An 18,096-nucleotide genomic window follows, 5' to 3' on the forward strand; every position below is an offset into this window, starting at 1 on the left:
GTCAGAAAGATATCAGGGGCTCTGCCTGATGCGCAGACATGTGTAGTAGCTCAATAACGAAACTGTCAGAACCACAGCTTTTCAGAGTACAGCCTCCTGAGCCTGTAATACACATATGGTATAGTTTAAATAGTTTAAATTTAGTAGGTCGCCAAATCTAGAAATTAATATCATTTGACTATTTTGTTTAAGTTGTATCTTATTTGTTATTAGAGAAAACATAAATTTTAGAAGCTATCAATAAAGCAGATCAGTACAGAATGGCACAAAGGGATGTTTGTCTCTGAGTAGATGTGCTGGGCAGGTAATGGCCTGAGACACTTAACTGACTGAGGAGTCTCGAAAAGTGGTGCCCCCACACCCTCCCCACCCCCACTGCCCAAGACCTGTGTGTCCCTTTTGTCCTCAGTTGGAAACTTGGACAAAGCACTGTGGAACCTAAAGTGCTTCTCAGTCTGTCCAGCCTCCTAATGGGCTGGAAATAAGGCGGGCGGCTCCCTCCACAGTTTATCTCCTTTCTGTTTGTCCTTTCCTCCAGGGGGTGATTTTCTGACCTTCCTGAGGAAGAGGAAGGACGAGCTGAAGCTGAAGCAGTTGGTGAGATTTTCCTTGGACGTTGCTGCTGGCATGTTGTATCTCGAGAGCAAGAACTGCATTCACAGGTAAGGAGCCCCTGTCAACAGCATTTCCACTGTGATGAGAACAGTCCTAGAAAATGAGCCCATCGTCTGGAATGCTACAATAGACTCCTTCCGTAAAACTTATATGTTGCTTTTTATGTTTTGTGTGAAAGCATTGTTTCTAGCTCTACAGAAACACCTGACTCATCTCTTACCAGTACTGACTCTGATTCACCTCTTAATTAGAATCTGCTTATTGTAATCAAGCCTGGCATGACCTGCACTGACGCCCCAAAATGGCTTCATGTGTTGCCAACTGTCATTTACCAAAATAATGGAAGACTATAAGACTAGAATTCCCACTTTTATTGTGTTCTTGTTCTTGTTCTTGTTCTTGTTCTTGTTCTTGTTCTTGTTCTTGCTTGTCTGAGGCAGGGCCTCTGTAACCCTGGCTGTCCTGGAACTTACTATGTAAACCAGGTTAGCCTCAAACTCACAGAGACTTGCCTGCTTCTGCATCACCAGGGCTGGATTAAAGAGGCATGGCTCCATGCTCAGCTCTAACAATACTTCTTAGCTGTGAAGATGATCAAGGGTAAAGCTTTATAATGCTCTTCTCAAAGAGAACTTTAGAAAACTTTCCCTGATTTTGCACAGTGGGCTGGTCTTCCTGCTTCACAGCTTATGGTTTTGTTTTTATCTTGTTAAGATTTATTTATTTTATTGTATATATATGAAGAGAGCATCCAGTCCCCTGGGGCTGAGTTACAATTGGTCATGAGCAGCTGTGTGTCTGGACAGTCCAAGAGCAGAAAGAGCCCTTAACCCCTGAGCCGCCTCTCTAGCCCCTAGATTATGGTTTGAATCTGAGAGTGACCTTTAATAAGGAATGCAAGGCACCTCGAGACCTGTTGAAGCATATGTGCCACATTTTAGATGTGGATAAGTGGGCATGAGGAAAATTATGCAAAGAGCTGGGGCAGATTTTATATGCTGGATCAGAACCTTATCACACCGCCCCAGTGCCACAGCCCTTACCTGCCGGTTTCATTACGGCACTGTGCTTTTGATTGAGGTTTCTCATCACACAGCCTTGACTTGATACTGTGCTGAGAGTATTGATTCAGCATTGTGAGAAGGCAGCAAAATGCAGAATTACAGCAAAACAGTGTTATACTCACTGCTCTAGACAGATTCAGAAGATTGTTCAATAATTGCTTTTACTTTTTAAAAACGTCACTGTTCCCAGAAATTAAAATGACTATGACTAAGCCATACCACTATACCTCTGCCTTACTTTGTACCAAGTCACTCTGTAGAGATTTTTAAGCTATAACAAACAATCAAGCCAGACCAGATTAAAAGTATTAAAACATAAGAGGTCTTGCTCCTATATTTTGTAAATTTTTTCTGAGATTTTAAATTATCTTATGTCAGGTGTGGTGGTGTACACCTTTAATCCCAGTACTCGGGAGGCAGAGGCAGGCAGATTTCTGAGTTCGAGGCCAGCCTGGTCTACAGAGTGAGTTCCAGGACAGCCAGGGCTACACAGAGAAACCCTGTCTCAAAAAAGAAAAAAAAAGAAAAGAAAAGCTTAAATTATCTTATGTATCAAACATTTTGTCAGATTCTCTATAGTAGCTACTCTTAGGGTTTATTCTAATAGGCTATAAGTCTTAAGTAATATACATCATTAAAATGACTTTAATGATTTGTAAGTTATCTCTAGTATGCTGTGTATTCCCCACCCCCACACTGGGGACTGGACCTAGGCCTCCCATGTACAGACAGGGGCTCTACACTGAGTTCAACCCCAAACCCTCAGTCAGGCTACTGATCTTTCATTTTGTGTGTGCTGCATTTGGACAACCGTTGCTTTAATTTCACATTATTTGCAGTGATGACACCTTGCAAAATTATGACTTTGTAATCATTAGAATTAAAATGATTCTAGATTCCAGATAGCGATGGCATGTAATTTTTGCTCCTGTGTCTAAATCATAACATTATATGTTGTAATATCGTCTTTCATTTTTCTTTTTTATATTTTCACGTGCTTTTGAATACCATTATTTGCCTGACTTGTCATAGCAGTTATATGTATTTGCTAGCTGGCAAAGTTTTGCTGTTAAGCCTTTTGAACAATGTCACTGAAAGCAGGCATATTAAACAGGCCTCAGAGTTCATGGCAACCTTCAGTGATTGGTTTTGGTTCTCTGTGGTATGTGTTAAGAAACCCAGGATCTGTAACAAGATTCGGTAATTGATTAGTCATGACTGATAATCATTAGCATAAAAGCACCAATTTGGCCATTCTGGCATTCAGTAACCTCCTGGGGTTTTTTTTGTTTGGTTGGTTGGTTTTTGTTTTTTGTTTTTTGTTTTTCAAGACAGGGTTTCTCTGTGTAACCTTGGCTGTCCTGGAACTCACTTTGTAGACCAGGCTGGCCTCAAACTCAGAAATCCACCTGCCTCTGCCTCCTAAGTGCTGGGATTAAAGGCGTGTGCCACCACGCCCGGCCTACCTCCTGTTTTTATTCTCGTATATGTCTAACAGTTAATCTTTGGCATGATTCTACTAGCCTAATATCATAACAGTGTGTTGCTTTTCTGTGCTCACATCCTTTGAGTTCTAATGCACCTTATTCCTTTGCTAATCATGAGAACGAGATGATTTCATAGCTACAGCCGATAGTGTTCTTTTTCAGACTGAGATGAATTCCGTTTTCTTCTCATTGTACTTCGGCATTCTATGGCATTGCATTGAGAGAATAAACCACTCTTCACCTTGCAGTTTTAATAGTCATGGATTGTACAGTGGAGGCTTGTTCTAGGTGCCAGCCTGGGAGCCTTCTGGGAGAAGCAGTAATCAGAGTGGAGTCAACCTGCTGTATCATTAAAAACAGTCAGCGCACACTATAAAGAAATACCCAAGATATGTGTACTGATTCAGTGAAGGAGTTTTTCCTTTGTAATAATTTCTGATGGGGGTATTATAAATTAATTTAAATAATAGAAATCATGAGGAAATTGTATCATTATTTTTCAGATAATGAGTAAATCATGGAGTCTCATTTTTTTCTCTTAGGTCCCAATAGGAGCTTCCTCTCTCCCTTTCCTACAAGTCCCTCTCCACTCTCCACCCCCACCCCGTTTGTTACTGTACACGCATACAGAAACATAATGGTTACTTACAGGAAACAAAGACATTGATTTTTCTTACTGAGAATTTTGAGATTCTTATCACTTAAAGATCAAATTAGTCCATCGTTGTGTTGTGTTGCATTAGAATGTTTGATTTTTTAAAAAATTGCTATTTGAGTTGCTGATTTGAATAGCATTTTAAATTCACTAAGTGAACTTTTACGTGGAAATAGGACAGAACTTCCAGTAATTTTTGAAGTGGATATAAGCATTCTTCTGTCATTTTGTATTTATTTAAAACAATATTCTCATCATTGGTAAAAATTAAAACATTGATGGACTCTGAAACATACTAAAAATGTTCTGTGTCCTGTAGTATCAAACATAACACCAAGATTCAATTCTTAATAAATATAATTTAATTTAATTTTTAAAAATAAAAATACCCAAGAATTAGTGTATAAATTTTATTTAATTTTTAAAAATCATAAGTATTTAAAATAAACTTTTTATAAACTATCATTTAATACTTGATATGCATATATATCATATACATGTATAATATAATAATTATATATTAATATGTAGTATATTTATCACCAGAGACATTTTAAAATACCCTAGGGTTGTGGAAACAGTTTAAGAGGCCCACTCTACATGGATCTACATGTTAGTGTCTTACATGGACAGACTACATTTGGACAGTCTCCCCATTATTCCAATAATATGTATGCTCCTCTGTCTTATTTAGGCTTTAGTACAAGTTGAATATCCATTACTTGAAAGACAGAACACCAGACATGTTCTGAGTATTGTGGACTTTATAAAATATGCACAAGTGTGATGAGACCCATGTCTAAATCAGGATGTATTTACATCTCATAATGCATTAAATATGATACTGGAGGTAACTTCATGCAGCCCTTTTAGCGGACCTTGCTTTGATGGCAGCCTGTCGCATAAAGTGTGCTCACAGCAGGCAGGTATTGAGTGTTCACTAAGCACCAGCCACATAATGAGGGTGTTAGTGAGAACTTCCTGAGGATGTTGGTGTGACCTTGCTGAGGATGGTGGTGAAGCCTTGCTGAGGATGTTGGTGAGAACTTTCTGAGGGTGTTGGTGTGGCCTTGCTGAGGGTGTTGGTGAGAACTTTCTGAGGGTGTTGGTGAGAACTTCCTGAGGGTGTTGGTGAGAACTTCCTGAGAGTGTTGGTGAGAACTTCCTGAGGGTGTTGGTGAGGCCTTGCTGAGGGTGTTATGAAAACTTTCTAAGGGCAGGTTTTTTTTGACTTGTGCTCTTTGTTGACTGGGGAAAGCAAGCCCTGCAACAGTGCCTGGCTCTTAAAGGTTAATGGATAGGTTCTGGGTAAATTCCAATTCTGGTTCTGCCACTGGTCATAGAGAAGCTCTGTATGCGCCTCCACAGTAAAGGCATCCATTCAGAGACGTGAGGCCATTGTAGGATGACCTGACTTAAATCTGCCATTGGCTCGTTTTCATAAATAAGAACAGAAAGCATGCCAGAGCTCTGCTGTGGGATTTTAGAGAGATGCGCTAAGGGGGCAATGGTGCTTTCTTTATACTGCAGCTCTCTGTAACAAGAATGGGAATTCTTCTCATTTTGTTCTATTGTTTAGAGACCTCCTTTTGCTTTACCTGTTAACTGAAAGCATAGGATGAACATAGATGTGTGAAGAAAATGAGCAGAGTCCATGTGTGTCTGTCTCAGTCAGGGTCTCTATTCCTGCACAGACACCATGACCATGAAGCAAGTTGGGGAGGAAAGGGTTTATTCAGCTTACACTTCCACATTGTTGTTCATCAGCAAAGGATGCAGGACTGGAACTCAAGCAGGTCAGGAAGCAGGAGCTGATGCAGAGGCCATGGAGGGATGTCACTTACTGGCTGGCTTCCCCTGGCTTGCTCAGCCTGCTCTCTTATAGAACCAAGACTACCAGCCCAGAGATGGTCCCACTCACAAGGGGCCTTTCCCCCTTGATCACTAATTGAGAAAATGCCTTACAGCTGGATCTCATGGAGGCATTTCCTCAAATGAAGCTCCTTTCTCTGTGATAACTCCAGCTGTGTCAAGTTGACACACAAAACCAGCCAGTACAGTAGGGCTACCTTTTTCTTCCATTTCATTATTTTGGATATATTATTATGTTCTTATATGTTCTTACTTTTAGCTTTTAAAACAAGTTTATTACAGGGTAGAGAAAACTGCTTGATAATTTAAATGTATCAAAAGTATATAGTCCTTCAGTTTAAACCACTTTTCCTAGTGCAGTATGCTGTTTGTATCTTATGAAAGATGCCACATGAACGCCATTCTAAAGAGTTCCTGCTACTTTATTCACTGTCAGAGCCATGACTGAAATTGTTTTAACTAAGAAATGTTAGTCACTTTCTCCTTAAAGTCACATATGAATGTATGTTTTTCTATATGAAGTGTTTTCCATATATGAAAGTATGTGTGTGATTATATATATACATACACACACACACACACACACACACACGTTTTTCTAGAAATGAAAGTGATGCCTCCATTTATACTACAGTCAGTGAGGACGTTGGCCTGGGTTAGTGTACTAAAGAGTGTCTGGCTACCTTCAGACAAAACAGCAGGGAGATTTAGATAAAAAGTGCACAGAGATAGACTTTTATTTATATTTATTGATAGGAAAGGAATATGCCATAGACAAGGAAACTGAGGCAGGCCAGTAAACCATCTGCACGACCTTGACAGTAAGGAAGGAGTGAGAATGGACTTCCTCAAGCTGCTGTGCTGTTTTTGACTTGCGTTTACTCATACGTTAAGTACGTTGAACTTTGGGTGTCAAACAGGTGTTCTTATGCATCAAAAACACTACAGTAGCTAGGGTTGCTTAAGGCCTGTGAAGTACCAGGAAGCAGAAACTGCTTAAACACTTGCAAATTTGGTGTAAGGAGGCAGAATATTTCTATAACTCAAGCATGGAACTCGCAGCTAGACTTAGAAGTACCTGGGACTGGCAACTGAGAATCAACAGGGGACCAGGGTAGCTTCACTCAGCTTTTTGTTGTTGTTGTGGTTGTGGTTGTGGTTGCTGCTGTTGTTATCTTCTTGTTGCTTCTTTTTGCTGTAAAGACCATGTTCCTGTTCTCCAGAGGCAAAACAAGCATTTGACTCAATATACCCTCGTAGGCTTAGCATGCCTACAGGTGATTGTTTGTGCTCAGATTTCAATTTTTTGCCTATCTTCCTGTTTTCATCAACAGTGTATTAAGGCAGGACCTGTCTGCAGGGTCACATTTACACAAGGGTGGCAAAGCCAACCTTTGGCTGTGAAGACACTGTTTTCAGGAAATGGGATCCAGGCTAAGCTCCCCAAATGGCTGCCACATACTGAGCATGACTCTCACTAAAGGCTCTTCCTTCCCTACCTCTTGGTTTGTTCAGTTGGGACCATTTGTCTCTATAGGACAGAGTGAGCCACAAAAGAGTAATTTGGGGGTTAGAAAGATGGCTCAGTGGTTCAGAGTATTGGCTGTGCAGTCTTGAGGGTATGTGCTTCTACCCCAGCACCCCATAACAAGCTGGGTGCCTTTAAAAGACTATAACGTCAGCTCCTAGGCTCAGTTCCAGTGCCTTCCCATTTCTGGCATCAGTGTGCAAAAAGTATGTAGACCAGCACTCACATGTGCACAAAGACACATACACACACACACACACACATAAGAAATAAATAAAATCGCAGGCAATTGATTTTTAAAAAATTTAATTTTACCAGTTCCAAGGTCAGGGTCAAGGAGGAATTGAGAGTACAGAAGTCAGAGTAGAGTCTGAAACAAGGAAACACTTCAATTATGTATTTAGAGATACTTCCTAGTTTCTTCCTTTATGAGTCAGTCAGCCATATGGCTTTTAAAATAAAATCATGTGCATTATGAAATAAAAGCATTTAAGAACGCTGGCTGAGAGCAGATCCCGCAGAGACATGGGTGCTTTGTGGTCCTTACCTTCTAGTTCTTCATCCTTCATGTAGTGAAAGCGAAGTGTCCGTCAGCATGGGTGGGATAGAGTGGGTGCTTATGCTCCGCTACTGGGGGACAGATGCCTTTGTTATTACAGAAGAGTCAGGCGTCCTTGTATTTAACACTGACCTTGTAACACTGAACTTTTGCACATTTCATCGGTATAAGTTTGGGGACAGAGTTTGTTCAACTTTCCTGCGAACACTTTGAATGAGCACTTTTCATATAGTAGAATCGGAGTGAGCTTTGGCACATGATGGCTGAATTGGTCAATAAACGTTCCAAAGCACTGATATCAGATGGCTGATCTCACTCGTATATGTTAACCTGCATTGGTATTTTTTTCATCTCTTCACAAATGTGTAGATGAAGAAGAATCATATCTAGTTGGTACCTGTATAGATTAGACATACACAGTCCAAAAGAACATCTGGCTATTTCTTTTTCATACCTTGAGACACATATTGGTTTGTCTGAAATAGAAATGTTTTCCCTCTTTTTCTATAATAACAGAACAAACTTAAAAGCAAATTACTTAGGAAAAGTGTACTTCTTACTCCACTGGCTTTTCCAGTTATCTGTTACGAGGATTACTAATGCCTACCTTGTAGTCAGTGACCATGAGGTTTAATCATAGTAAGAGGCATAAAAGCCTTTCCAAAATCTAATTGATTATAACATTCACCTACTAGGTGTCAAGGAAAAAGGAGTCAGATACCAAGGCATCTTAGAAGATGGAAATGAAAGTACTCTGATCAAGAAAGAACTTTGCTAAAGATGCTCTTGTTAAAAAAAAAACCATTTGGAGAGCATACGTATAGATAGCATAAGTGTAGGTGATAATCATACTTGAGTAACAAGACTGTGGTCTCCTACTGTATCCAGTCCAGACACTTACCCCGTCGGTCACCGTGGAGCTGAGGAAATGCAAGTTGGCAGCCAACAGCAGCCCTCAGTGGCTGCGGCCTCACAGTAGGCACAGGCCGTCACGTGCCAGAGCTTGTTGGCTGCGTACACTTTCACTGATGTTTCCCTGTCTCCATCTGCAGGGTTTAGTTTACTGAGGGAATGGACTAGGATGCTGAGAAAAGCTTTTCCAGCATGTCTGCCTGCTAGGTTACTGTATGGAAACCTAGTACTCCCTTTCCCTCACCTGTCCTTGCTAAATCCGTTTCAGAGGTAAACTCAATGATGAACCTCTCAAATGCTGCTGAGGATAGGGGTGGGGGGCAGTCTGTAGTGAGACAAGGTGGTCTCTGTGTGGTTCAGCAGTGATGCCAAGAAGAGGGCACGGCCAGGTTTCTGATCCAGGCTATCAGGTATGTCACCCCTGCCAGCATGAAGCATCTCATGCTATCATAGACCGGTGCTCATTTGATTCCCTGCCTTTCCTGCTGCCTCTGCCAGTGTAAAAAAAAAAAAAAAAAAAAAAATCATGGTCATGATCCAGAACCTCCTAGATTTTGATGAGAGATGAGAATAGCCCTCCAGACCTTGGGGATACCAGGATGCAGTCAGTCATCTTCCACAGGAAAACAGCTGCAGAGTGAATGTGTAAGGAACATGTTCAGCCTGCGCTAGAATGTGTACTTGTTTCCTTTGTTAGTCTTGATCAGTCCTTAGGTTTCTCTGCTGTGTGATTAGCATGCAAGAATATCAGGAGACCTTTAGCCAGGAGGAATGGGGGGAAAAAAGTGTGGATTAGGAACTACAAATATGTCTTTATTTCTCGTTTTCTAACACAAAACAGCCAGAGAATAAGAGCCTCTGGATAGTTTAGGAAGTTTTTATAGTTTATAACAAAAGGGCCTGAGAACCACTTCCAAATGGTATTAAAGGAAATTATCTTTTCATCTCTGGATCCAAAACAGATGTGTACAAGAATGTGATGGAAAGTCTTGTCTTTGGACTGCTTTTTTAAGGTGCTTCAGCACTGTGGCTTTACATAGCTATACTGGGAATGCTTGAGTGGCCGAGTCATGCTATACTCAGGTTGAAGCCCATGCTTGCTGCCAAGCACTGTGCCTAGAAGGCAGCACAGCCTAATCACTCATGCATAAGATGACTAAATGTGGGGTAGTATATTTTTTATAATACAAATTATTCTTGATCTTGATCTTTATGCTTTATGGTATATGGTAAAACAAAATATATCTTGCCGGGCTGTGGTGGCGTACACCTTTACTCCCAGCACTTGGGAGGCAGAGGCAGGCGGATTTCTGAGTTTGAGGCCAGCTGGGCCTACGTAGTGAGGTCCAGGACAGCCAGGGCTACACAGAGAAACCCTGTCTCGAAAAACCAAACCAAAACAAAACATATCTCCCTGATTTGCTCCAGAGAATATCTCAAAATATGAACTCCTGTTAAAGCAATAGATGCTTTAATATGCAAGAAAGACGAAAACCATGAGGAGTAAATTAAACAAAATATCAAAATTTAAATATACATATATACACACACACATACACATGTACACACATGTACTGGCTAGTTTTGTGTCAACTTGACACAGCTGGAGTTATCACAGAGAAAGGAGCTTCATTTGAGGAAATGCCTCCATGAGATCCAACTGTAAGGCATTTTCTCAATTGGTGATCAAGGGGGAAAGGCCCCTTGTGGGTGGTGCCATCTCTGGGCTGGTAGTCTTGGGTTCTATAAGAGAGCAGGCTGAGCAAGCCAGGGGAAGCACGCCAGTAAGGAACATCCCTCCATGGCCTCTGCATCAGCTCCTGCTTTCTGACCTGCTTGAGTTCCAGTCCTGACTTCCTTGGTGATGAACAGCAGTATGGAAGTGTAAGCCAAATAAACCCTTTCCTCCCCAACTTGCTTCTTGGTCATGATGTTTGTGCAGGAATAGAAACTCTGACTAAGACAACACATATACATACATACATACATACATACATACATACATACATACATATTGTCAGAGTTGTAAGAGTGGCCTTTGTGGTATCTTAGTGATTGTGACATTTTCAGAATGCAGTCTGACAGTGATCTGTATATGCATAGTCAAGAGTATATATGCATAGTCATGAGTGTATATGCATAGTCATGAGTGCCATGCCCCACTTGTTGCCTTTCACTCCACTCTCTAATACACAGAGGTGTAAAAGTATCTTTTATTCACCTGAGGTAATTGTCGCCTTTGAGGCTTATTGTCTTAATCTGCTAACCTAGGCCTAGTCCTGGAAGCTTCTAGCATCCATCCTGTCTACTGTAAGCCTAGAACTTATTCAGCCTCTGAGACTTACTGATGAGAACCTTTCTGGTTCTTCTTGAACAGCTGTTCTGGCTCAAACTCCTTTCCACACTAATCTGGCTTCTCTTGCCTTCTCCTGAATTCTTCTCCTTGGCCTCATACTAACTCTGGCAATCTGTTCTAATCTTCTGGCTCCTTCTCATTCTCTGGCTATGTCTCATCTGTGTCTAGCCTGTTCTCTCTCTACAACCTATTCTGTACAACTCACTCGGTACAACTGCCTATCTGTCTGTCTCTCTCTCTCTGTCTGTCTCTCTCTCTGTGTCTGTCTGTCTGTCTGTCTGTCTCTCTCTCTCTCTCTCTCTCTCTCTCTCTCTGTGGTACTAAGTAGCCTCTTTTTCTTGTCTCTTCTCATGACAGTTGGGCATATTCTGTTCTGTCAAATCTTTCTCTGATTCCTCACTTTACTACTCACTTAGACATGAGTGCTTCCTTCTACAAACTAACTTTACCTTCATTGTTTGAGATTAAAAGGTGTGAACTAAGGGTGTGTCTGTATTCCATCCACAGAGATTAAAGGTGTGTACTAAGAGCAGAGCCACACCACAACTAGAAACAGGGTTTTTCCCAGTAGATAACTCAGTGTGATCCAATATCCTGCAACAAAGACTGGCTATGCAGTGAACTATTATAAGCCTTGTCTTTTGTAACTCACTGTGAGTGCAGATTGGAGAGGTGGCTCAGCAGGTAAGAACACTTGCTGCTCTTACAGAGGACTATGGTTCAGTTCCCAGCACCCAGGTGGCAGCTCACAGTCATCTGTAAATCCCATTCCAAGATATCTGACATCCTCTTCTGAACTCCCTATATCCCAGACACATGCATGGTGCATGTGCTCACATGCAATTAAAACCTCATACACATAAAAATAAATCTTAATATGAAATGTTGAGAAGCCATTGAGCATAGACAAGACTAAGATTGATAGGTGTAATTTTTCTGGGTTTCCCACTATCATCATTTACTGGTTTCCATTTATTCTATTTGAATTGTTATAGTAGTGCATATATGTCAGTATATAAAAGTAAGATTTATTAAAATGATAACATTTAATAAACACATTTTAAATAGTTAAAATATTTTATAACATTTAAACATAATTTATTTTATTTTAGTATTATTAATAAATATTGCATAATTTTAATTTTATTAAACAAATAAAATATTAAAAAATAAGTTCATATTTTACTAAATTATTTAATAAATAATTAAATGATACTGTTTTCTTATTTTTCATGTGGGACTCTCAAGGCTGCATGACTTCTGAAGACATAGACATACTTAGTAGTGACACTGGTTCTTAGCTGGAAACCTTTGAGGATAGGAAGTGGTCATCTGAACCCCTACTCTAAAACTTTATCTTCAGGGACAAACTTTAAATATTCTAGCTCTATAGTACACAAGGTCTTCATCTCTACTTTGCCAGTGTGGGGCTGGGAACAACCAGAAGAAACACATGAGGACCGAAGCAGGCTGAGCTCCAATAGATGCTACCCATCAAAGGAGTGAGGAGTGTCGGATTTGGCCCGTGGGCCATGTTTTATAACCCATGCCTTAAAATACTGAAACACTTCAGAGGACAGGTTTTGAAAGAGAACTGCAAGCATTTAACAGAGGTTTATGTCCCTCCTCAGTCTATTTTTTTTTTTAAATTCAGTGCCTTAAATATATACTTTGAAATTTTTAAAATGTCTACTTGTAGCTTCTCTTATTCTTCCTAATGCTAAAATTGGATATTAGGGCCTCAGTGGGCATGATAATAAAAATGCCTGTATTTCAGAAATAACTGAGAAAAATGAATAAAGACTTGACACCATAATCACAGTTAAGATAGATCTGCCAGATGATCATGGTGACACATAGATGGAATCCCATTACTTGAGAGGCTGACTCCGGAATATGAAGAGTTTAAAACCAGCTTGAACCACATAGTAGGGCTCTTCATCAAGTGTGTACTGAATATTTAATGAAGGTTCATATCATTTCATGGGTTTTAACCTTTTTCTTCACATACTGTGATTATTAAGATGAATGTTCACCCCTCCCGAAGGCACTTTGGTATGTGCTTGAGCTAATGCTCTAGTGCTGTGATGGGCAGCATGACCAGGGCAACTCTTGTAAAAGAAAGCATCTAATAGCAAGCTTTTGGACAGCTTCAGGCTTAGTCCATTATCACTGTGACCAGGGAACATGGTGACAGGCAGGCATGGTGCTGGAAAAGTAGCTTAGAGTTACATCGTGACCTGCCAGCACAGAGAGAAGATGTAGCCTGGCATGGGCTTTTGGAACCTCAAAGCCCACTCCTAGTGACATACTTCCTCCAACAAGGCCACATCTCCTAATCCTTCTAATCCTACAGAAGAGTTAAACATTCTTTGGTGACTAAGCATTCAAATATATGAACCTGTCGGGCCCTTATTATTCAAACCACTGCAGCATTTCTCCCTCAAAGCACTACCCTGCTGCACTGAACACACTGGCATAGTGTTCCCTCTGTTAATCCCTCAATAGCTTCCTTTAACCACATCCAAAGCTGAAACAGTATGAATCATATATATAACTTAAAAGTTTATAAATGGCCACCTTAAAATGCATAAATAAGCAGGTAAGGTTAATTTTAATAGCTCACTGTCAGTGTATGAATTTTTATCAGGAATATTTTCTCATTCTGCTTCCTGTCTCTGGTGTGACTGATAGCTAATGTCTGTTTGCTGAGAGGAGTGTAAGAAAGATGAAGATGAGTTACCAAAAAAAATTGTACTAAATTAGTCTCTTGAAATGTGATGTGTTAAATCTCACAAAGTGGGATTTGTAGTTCTATGGCCTTTAGCGGTAGAATAGGAACCCTCGGGTCTCTTTGTCTTTAGATGTAGCCATCCATCCAGAATGGCTGACTGCTGGCTTTCTTTTTAAAGATCTCTAAGGACTGTGGATTCAGAAGCCTGACTTAATATAACCTTGTTCGGTACTGAATAAATCTGATAGCTACAGATTTCTTCCCTGGCAGTGTTAATAATCCCTTGCTGTAACATAAGACTTCTCCACTGTGTCCTCCAGTGGACAGACAACAGTTGGTAAGCATTAATCAAATGGTATGCATTAGCAGTAACTTGTAATAATTCTTGTATAATTCTTTGAATTATATAATATTTAAATTTCTATATCATAACATATTTAAAGTTTCTTTATAAAAGAAAGTAGGAGGTCAGTAATGTGTTTGCTCTTCAAGCTTGTTAGATGTTCTGCCATCTATATGATGTTATAAATAACAGTAAGGGAACTTTTAGTCTGTCAGGAATCACTGAGAGGCCTTAGTTGCTAAAAGCAACTTATATGCTCTTAGTTTAGCTTTACTTTAGGCAGTACTTAAGAACTTGGTGAGCCTTCCTCCTCATGTCACTCCTGCCGCTTGCTTGAGTGCCCAGCTGTATGCACTGAGACAGCTCTGCTGCAAGAACAGCTGGAATTCAGGTTGTGTCTGTTGGGCAGCATCTTCTGTTTTCAGTGTGCTGCCAATGTCATAACATTGTTTCAAGAATTACCTGAAACAAATGTGCCTAAAGTATGTGTGGGCAGGGAGTATCTGGGATTAGTATAGCTGTTACTGTGATTGCCACTTCAAGCCTTCTCTGAACAATGAACCTAAGGTGGCACTGTCAACATCCAGAGCCAAGAGCTGGGCTCTTCAGAAACTTAAAAATTAGTGAAGACGCAGAGCTTAAAGTTATCAGCTGATACCAAGTGAAATGCTGCATTTGGTATTATGGAATGTGGCACCTCTGACCTTGCCCAGAGGAAAGATACAACCAAGCAAGGAATGTTTTGTAAAGGAGACAAAGCTACTAACTCAACAGGAAGACGTTTATTTATTGATCATTTTCTTCAGCTCTTGCATGCTTATCGCATGGCAGTTGCTCTTCCAGGAGGTGGGAGATTAGTCAGTAGCAGAAGGGAAATGCCTGCCTCACATTGTTCTTTATCCCGGTGGAGTCACGATCCTGTGGGCTGCAAGGGCAGGTTAGAAGAGTACCAGAAGCTGGTGGAGCCAGGGCAAGGAAGTCAACTTTCCTTAGGCCCCCGAGGATGCCAGACCACAAGACAAAGCCTAGCTGCCCCCTTTCTTAGACAGAAGTCCCTGGAGTCCACCCAAGGTGACGTTGTCATCCCAACAGCCTCAGTGAGTACATGGTGCAGAGGTGCATTGACTGATGACAAGGGAGAATCTGCATCCCTACTACACAACCTGCCTACCTCATGTGCAGAGGGTATGGACGTCTTTGCTGGAAAGGAAGGTTTTTTCTCTTGGAAATAGATTGTTAATTTGCAGTTGACAATACAAGAGAAGTTGGTACTCCCCTGGCCTTCTTTTCAGAGTCTTCCTCTTAAGTAGAGAAAGGTATTATTATGACGATGTATAAACAGTGCTCAGGATTTGATAGTGTGATTCACAGAACAAAAGCTACCATCTTAATTCTGACAAGTCAACATCAGCCACAGCAATGCCAAGTAACAGCATGACCCCTTTTATATTGTTTGTTGAGGTTGAGTGACTAAGTCCAAAAAGCTATGTCTCACCAATTTCAAGTGGCTCAGACTCAGAGTGAGTCAGAGACCGTGGGTGTCATTGATGGAGGTGGGATCTTGGATGGGAGCAGAGCAAGGGAAACAAAATTGACTTGGGACCATGAGCTACAGACTCTTAATAATTCATTTTACAAACTGAGAAGAGTACTGTAGAGCTATTCTTCAGAGTTACTTAGGACAGTTCTATGCCAAACCTGTCTTAGCCTTTTTTAAAAAATAAGATTCATTCATTTATGTATATAGGTGTTCTGCCTGCATGTACATTTGCACACCAGAAGAGGATGTCAGATCCCATGGTGACAGATGAGTGTGAGCCACCATACAGATGCTGGGAATCTAAAGTGCAGAAGAGTGCTCTTAGCAGTTGAGCCATCTCTCTAGCCTGATTAGCTCTTTCTATGATTCCTCACCACTGGGACTCATTCCTTCATCTATCTTCTGCATTTCAGCTTCTACTTTCCCTCTGGGAAACAATCTGCACGCAATTGTGGTTAAAGGGTGTGCAGGACTCTGGTGCTCTGCTGTGTGGCCTGGGCCATCCCCTCCTCCCACAAACCTTCCTAAGCTGAAACTAGAAAAGAACAACTTTATAAGAGAATGTTTTAAAGTGAAAGCACACACATTTTAAGAAGAATATTCTAATTCTGACTTTCCTCCTATGTTTTGGAAATTTCTTGAAAGACAACAACACATTTGTATCACATGTAAAGCAATTAGGGAATGTTTCATTATTGTCAGAGGCATTTTCTTCAGGAAAATAATCCTAAGAATAATGATAGAGTTGAATTGAGCTGGTTAGAGCTTATAGTTTATTTTCATGAACAGATTGTCATCTGATTCTGACAGTAGCCAAGGGAAGCAATTATCACCATTTCCTATGTGAAAGAATACAATTTTAGTGAGAATACATGTGTTTCTGGGCTTTGACCTAGGCTTTCTATCCTCAGGTATGATCCACCCCCCTTTTCCATTTTAATCGTGTTTATGTATTTCATATATCACAATTCTATTTTGGTAATACTGGAAACACATAGGTCTTTAGACCAAGCTTTAACTCAGTTACCACTGTGACATTTGTCTGATACATTCTCAAGAACTTATTATTGTATAATAATTTTGACATCAATATGAAAGTAAAGAAGAATCCTAATATATTTTCAGGTAGTTGGGGCCGTACAACCCAAACTTAATGTTGCAACTTAAACTACTATTTTTCAAAGTCTTCATGTCCTTGGAAACAAATTTTATGTTGTTTTGATTGTGTTTTTTATGAGCAGATCGCCTAGTCTGCTCACTAGGCTCTAGTGAGGGTTTGTAAAGGAAAGATAGAGAAGGAAACCACCAACAGAGACTATGTTTTGTAGGGATGGCTTCTACACAAAAGAATTGCCCATGCCACTTTCAAGACTTTGTGTCTGTGTGTGTCTCTGTGTGTGTGTGTCTGTGTATGTGTGTGTGTGTATATGTGTCTGCCTGTGTGGCTATCTGTGTCTATGTATGTGGGTGTCTATGTGTGTGTGTCTGTGTGTGTGTGTGTGTGTGTGTGTGTGTGTGTGTGTGTGTGTGTGTGTGTGTAGCAAAGGCTGGTCTTTCCCAGCATGGTTATCCGCCAGTGTACCCATACACCTCCCAGTGGATGCTTTCCCTGGGATGTCCTGGAGTTGTCCTGAGGAGTCTGCATGCTGGCCTCTTTCTCTGCACACATCTCTAAAGCCTCTCCTAAGTTGCCACCCTTGGCCTAGCTTTTGGGAAAGGATTAGAGTTAGGATGAGGCTGAGTTCCAACTGGAAAGAATAGAGAGCCCTGGGGGTGGGGACCACAAAATTGTCTGGGGTGAAACCTAGTTCATGAACCCCAATGATGTAATGAGCATCCCATCCACAGAAGGAAGGACTCATATCTAATAGGAAAGTGCCACAGACAAAGATAGGAAGGTGAGTGATGAAGCTCCAGGTGAGACCCATAAAAGATGGTGTCAGAGCTGCCCCTGTGGCTGGGACCTAGCAGAAGATGAGCACAGTCAAGTTTTTTTGTTTTTTATTTTTAACTTGGTTTGGTTTGGTTTGGTTTGGTTTGGTTTGGTTTGGTTTGGTTTTTCCAGACAGGGTTTCTCTGTGTATCCTTGGCTGTCCTAGAACTCACTCTGAAGACCAAGCTGCCCTCAAACTCAAAAGATCCTCCTGCCTCTCGAATGCTGAAATTAACGGCATATGCCACCACCACTGTTTAATCCCACTGCAGTATCTCCCATGTGGACTTAGCACTGCTTGGTAGCTATTGAATTGGTTCACGTTGGAAAGGATGTGACCGAGTGTCCTGAAGGTATACTGAGTACCTTTAAGCCTGGCTCTAACTGATGTGCATGCTTAGTGTTCGCTTGCATCCATACTGCTACCTGGGAACTGGGACAGCGAGTGTCCTCGTGCAGAAAGTGTAGGAAAGAATGTCAGATGAGAAACCAGCACAA

At 40.8% G+C, this 18,096-nt stretch overlaps 1 protein-coding gene across 18 annotated transcripts in view; it reads left to right on the forward strand.

Annotated features, from left to right (window-relative positions):
- Fer (fer (fms/fps related) protein kinase) overlaps positions 1-18,096 on the forward strand; it is a 284,447-nt gene that overhangs the window by 216,241 nt on the left and 50,110 nt on the right. For all 18 annotated transcript variants that reach the window (XR_003952084.1, XR_003952086.1, XR_385280.4 and 15 more), the window contains one exon: positions 539-662. Coding sequence is in view for 13 of the 18 variants with exons in the window: in XM_006523641.4 (XP_006523704.1) it covers positions 539-662 (124 nt within the window). In the remaining 5 variants the exon portion in view is untranslated. The remainder of the gene's footprint in view (positions 1-538; positions 663-18,096) is intronic.

The sequence above is a fragment of the Mus musculus genome, chromosome 17 (genome assembly GCF_000001635.26).
Source record: "Mus musculus strain C57BL/6J chromosome 17, GRCm38.p6 C57BL/6J".
In the NCBI taxonomy this organism is placed as follows: domain Eukaryota; kingdom Metazoa; phylum Chordata; class Mammalia; order Rodentia; family Muridae; genus Mus; species Mus musculus.